This window comes from Mesocricetus auratus, unplaced genomic scaffold (genome assembly GCF_017639785.1).
Source record: "Mesocricetus auratus isolate SY011 unplaced genomic scaffold, BCM_Maur_2.0 Super-Scaffold_100030, whole genome shotgun sequence".
In the NCBI taxonomy this organism is placed as follows: domain Eukaryota; kingdom Metazoa; phylum Chordata; class Mammalia; order Rodentia; family Cricetidae; genus Mesocricetus; species Mesocricetus auratus.
The window spans coordinates 223893-228000 of NW_024429211.1; the positions used below are offsets into that span (position 1 = coordinate 223893).

The following is a 4108-nucleotide window of genomic DNA, read 5'->3' on the forward strand; positions in this document are numbered from 1 at the left end:
TAATGATCAAGTCTGATTAGCATATATAAGCAAAAGAGACCCACCCTGTCTCTCCAAGCTTGTTTTGGTCAGTGTTTATAACACAGAAACAAAAGATAACTAGGGCAGACATACGTTCACGGAGGTTGGACTGTCCTCAAAACTTGATGGTAAGATTCCCAGAATTTGTGGTGAGGTTTGACACAAAAAGAGAAGGAAAAAGAAATAGATATCAGTTCCTTATGTTTGCTTGTTGGTTTGCTTGCTTTTTCTAGACAGGGTTTCTCTGTGTCACAGCCCTAGCTGTCCTGGAACTCACTTTGTAGACCAGCCTGGCCTGGGACTTAAAGAGTTCCTCGTGCCTCTGGTTCCCAGGTGCTTGGATTAAAGGCATGCCCTACCATGCCTGGCACATAGACATCAGTTCTTGATGTCTCATGGCAGGAATCCCAGAACTCAGCAAATTGGACAGAGGGTCAAAAGTTTAAAGTGGATATCAGCTACCAAGTGACTCTTGCCCAGAAAAAAACAAAATGAGCAAACAAACAACAAATAGCCATATTACTTTCAGGTGACACACCTGAAGATTCTTAGGAACAAAATAATTTTGTATTTTCAACTGATTACAAAATTCTTCCAAGTGGTAATTCCAATCAGCCCCATATTATAGCCAGCAGCTCTATTTTCTAGGGCATCCTGACAGACCCCACTAGATAAAAAAGAGCTTCTGAAGTAAGCTATTCACAGAGGAACTCCACAAAGAAGTTGGATATGGACTGAGAGAAAAAGGACAGGAAATTGACTTGCAGTTTTTCCCTGGTCAGAATTCAGGCTGATTTGAGGATTCCTGTGCTTGGTTTGAATTTCTCAAAACCACCAAAGGAAGAAGCTTGCTGATGATCTTGTCTTTATACTAGGCTTGGGAAAACTGGGAAGTTTAAAATTTAACAGTAATTAGAAGTAAATATACTAAATGAATTATGATGTATGGCCACATAGCTTTAGACATAGTAATTGTGTGAACTATGGTAAACACCTGCCTTCCAGCAATGCATGAATAAATAAAGTTTATCTCCTTTAGTAAATTTCAAGTTTATAGCAAAGCGGTTGATAAATAAAAAATAACTTCTATTAATCTTTCTTTTTTGTTAAATGTAAAAATGTTTATTCACAATCCTTGAGAAGTTACCATTCATTCAGAAAATTCTTTATGAACAAAAAGCCAAAAAATTACAACAGCAGCTTATTGCCAAACCAAAAATATACATCTGATGTAATATAAATCTTAAAAAGCATTAACACAGGCAATGTGAATATAGAATACTTTTAAATTATTCCTATGACACAATTACAATTTAAATTTTAAGACAAATAAATAATAGCATAACCTAATGTGGATTTACATATCAAAGTATATTTATTTCTATGAGATTAAAAATGACAAAATTACAGATGTCATTGTATAGCAGTTCAGATATCAAAAGAGTCACATAATTTTTCATGTACAACAAGAACTTTACTATCTCTACCTGGACCTTCCGGTACTGTTCAGAGCATGCACCATCACTGCTGAAGAGAACAAAACAGCAAGGGAGACAGAATACAGTGTGCTTGCCAAAGTGACACTCAGTCCTCAGCCAAAGCAAGGATTGCAGTTAGAGTGCATTTCCCATCCCTGGTCTCTTTATACAACTCACAGACACAGGTTGCCAATACACTGACACGTTAGCTCCATCCCACAAATCACCTTCCACTACAAGGCAAAGTAAAGGGCAATACAATCAATGGGACCTTTCCTATCAGAAAGGATTTGATTTTCATTGAAATACCCGTATTTTAATGTTTCCTTAAATCATTCACAGGATATGTTCCATGTAAAATCTTTGAAAGATCATTCACTGGAAATATAGAATTTAAAAAATGAAAGTAAAAACCTAAGATCTCAATTTAAAGCCAATACAGTAGCATATAGAAGTAAAAATCTTAAATTTATATTGTTAAGTGTTATTTTTTAATTATTACCAACTCAAAGTGTACAAACTCTGGGAGTTTATTCAGATTGAATGAACATTCAATTAACATATGTGTATGTAATAGGTGTGGAAAGAAACACATACATCAGCATGCTTTGGGGTTACCTCCAATTAGCCACTGACTACTAGACAACAAAATTAAAGGAAGTCATCAAAGTAAACGATGCTGGAAAAGGGACCAGCCTTCAAAATGAATCAAACCATCCCACCTCATGCTGCCTTTACATCTTGTGAGAATTAACAACAACAAAAAATACTTTTAGATTTTCACTTCTATAGTAAAATAGGCTTAGTAAAGCAGTCGAAGTAGAACAAGTATGATTTAAGATGCAGGACTTGACCAGGGAGAACAAGAAAGTCATGAGTGTTTGATATGTCAGATCACCGAGTCAGTCGGGGCACACAGAAGGCAGATGTTGAGACTGTACTTGACCGAAGCATTCAGCTGCCTCTCCATTCCTGCTCATGTGGTTCCTGTGCTGCCTCCCAAAAAGGCTCAGCACCCATCTGTACATTCTGGTTGACTTTTAACGTTTGGTAAGTAAGGTCACACAATTTCATCCTATCGGATCTCTTGATCCATATCAGACAGCTTGGTGGCAGAATCTGACAGTTCTAATACAGGATTCACAAACCCAGAGTACTCAGAATTGCCATTATCATCCATCTAGGCACTAACGAAGTCATTCTCCCACTCCAGCCCATTGGAATCATCAGAGGTGGATGTGGGGTTGCTACCCTTCTTGCTGCTGTACTTCAGTGCTGCCCGAAGGATGTCTTCTTCTGTCTTTGAGCGCTCTCTCATGGGTAGCATTCTATTCATTCCTTCTTCATCTTCCCACTCCAGGTCTAAGGAGGTGCTGCCATCATTCCCACTAGTTGATTTGGTTTTGGTCATTAAGTCACAGCTGCTTTCGGTATTTGGTGTCAATACTGTGGCATCAGATGAGAGTCTGCTACTTCGAAAAACTTCGTACTGCGACTTTATATTTCTCAAACAAGATTCAAAGTCATCTTCTGGTCCTGCACTTTGATAGTCTCCACTGCTAGGATGATAGCGCTGTGTAACTCTCTGCTTTTCTTGCTCCAGGAGCCTTGCTGCCCTGGCTGCTTCACGCTGGGCAGCGTATAAAGCTTCTTCTTCTAGTCTTAACTTCTCCTCTTGTAAGGCTAACTCCCTCTGGATTTTCCTATCCACGTCTTTTTGTTTCTCAGCAATAGAATCATAATGCCTCTCTTGTAAGTCAACAATTTCTTCCTCAGTGAGTGGCCTATGGCTGCTTCCTGGGCTCTCCCCTTCATCACTCTCTACGAGATTCTCAAACTCTATGGTCAAGTGCTCTCCTCTTGGCCATGTTCTAAAATACTTTGATCTTCCGCCGGCTCTTTGCAGCCAACCCGCTTCCCGGCGGAGCAGCCCAAAGCACTGCGTCCAGCAGCAGTTCCCCATCGCATGTCGCCCAGCGCAGCCGCTCGTCCTCCTCCTCCAGCCCTGAGCGCAAGCCCAGGCGAAGCAGCTGCATCCGCGCCGGCCGGAGCGCGGCAGTTGGCGGTACCGGGAGCAAAGGCGGCCGCTAGGCACACGGGTTCCGGGCTACAGGTCCGTGGGGTCCCGGATCTCCAGCCGCCAGCATGGCCCGCTCGCCAAACGCCCGCCTATTAATCTTTCATTGCTGTAAAAAGTAATCAGCAGAAGATATATGTAGCTTGCTATGACAAGAAAACTGTTATTTTTCTCATTTTTATTACTTCTGTGAGAATTTTGTATGCTATGGTTTGATCATGTTTGCTATTTTACCCTCAATTCTGCCCCCCAGACCACCCTTCTTTTTCTAACTACCTGCCTTCTAGTTCTTCATTCTTTTTTAAAATTGCAATAACTATGAATTCTTCATTGGAATGTTTTCATGTAATATATTTGGATCATGTTTCACCTCCCTTAATTCCTCCTAGATTTTCTCCATTTTTCTGCTCTTTCAACTTTATTTACTCTCTCCCTCTCTTTAAAAAGTGGCATGCAAACAAAAACAGGAAACAAAAAACGCATGTATGATCCCATAAAAAATGGGAAACAAATTCAGAAGGAATAGAGCCGG

At 40.3% G+C, this 4108-nt stretch overlaps 1 protein-coding gene across 2 annotated transcripts; it reads right to left on the reverse strand.

Moving 5' to 3' along the window:
• Positions 1–2306: 2306 nt before the first annotated feature.
• LOC101844262 (AP-1 complex-associated regulatory protein) lies at positions 2307–3462 on the reverse strand. Of its 2 annotated transcripts, XM_040733302.1 has the most exons (2): positions 3187–3462; positions 2310–3096 (listed from the first exon to the last, which is right to left on the reverse strand). In XM_040733302.1, exons 1-2 carry the CDS (start codon positions 3460–3462, stop codon positions 2680–2682), a joined length of 693 nt encoding a protein of 230 aa, XP_040589236.1. In that variant the 3' UTR covers positions 2310–2679. The 2 variants fall into 2 exon arrangements, with proteins under 2 accessions (XP_005087713.3, XP_040589236.1); XM_005087656.3 differs by having other exon boundaries at positions 2307–3462.
• Between the last annotated feature and the right edge of the window lie 646 nt (positions 3463–4108).

Bases quoted from the DNA above. Each gene is read 5' to 3' on its own strand.
- LOC101844262 (XM_005087656.3), bottom strand. From the start codon at position 3,462: ATGGGGAACTGCTGCTGGACGCAGTGCTTTGGGCTGCTCCGCCGGGAA.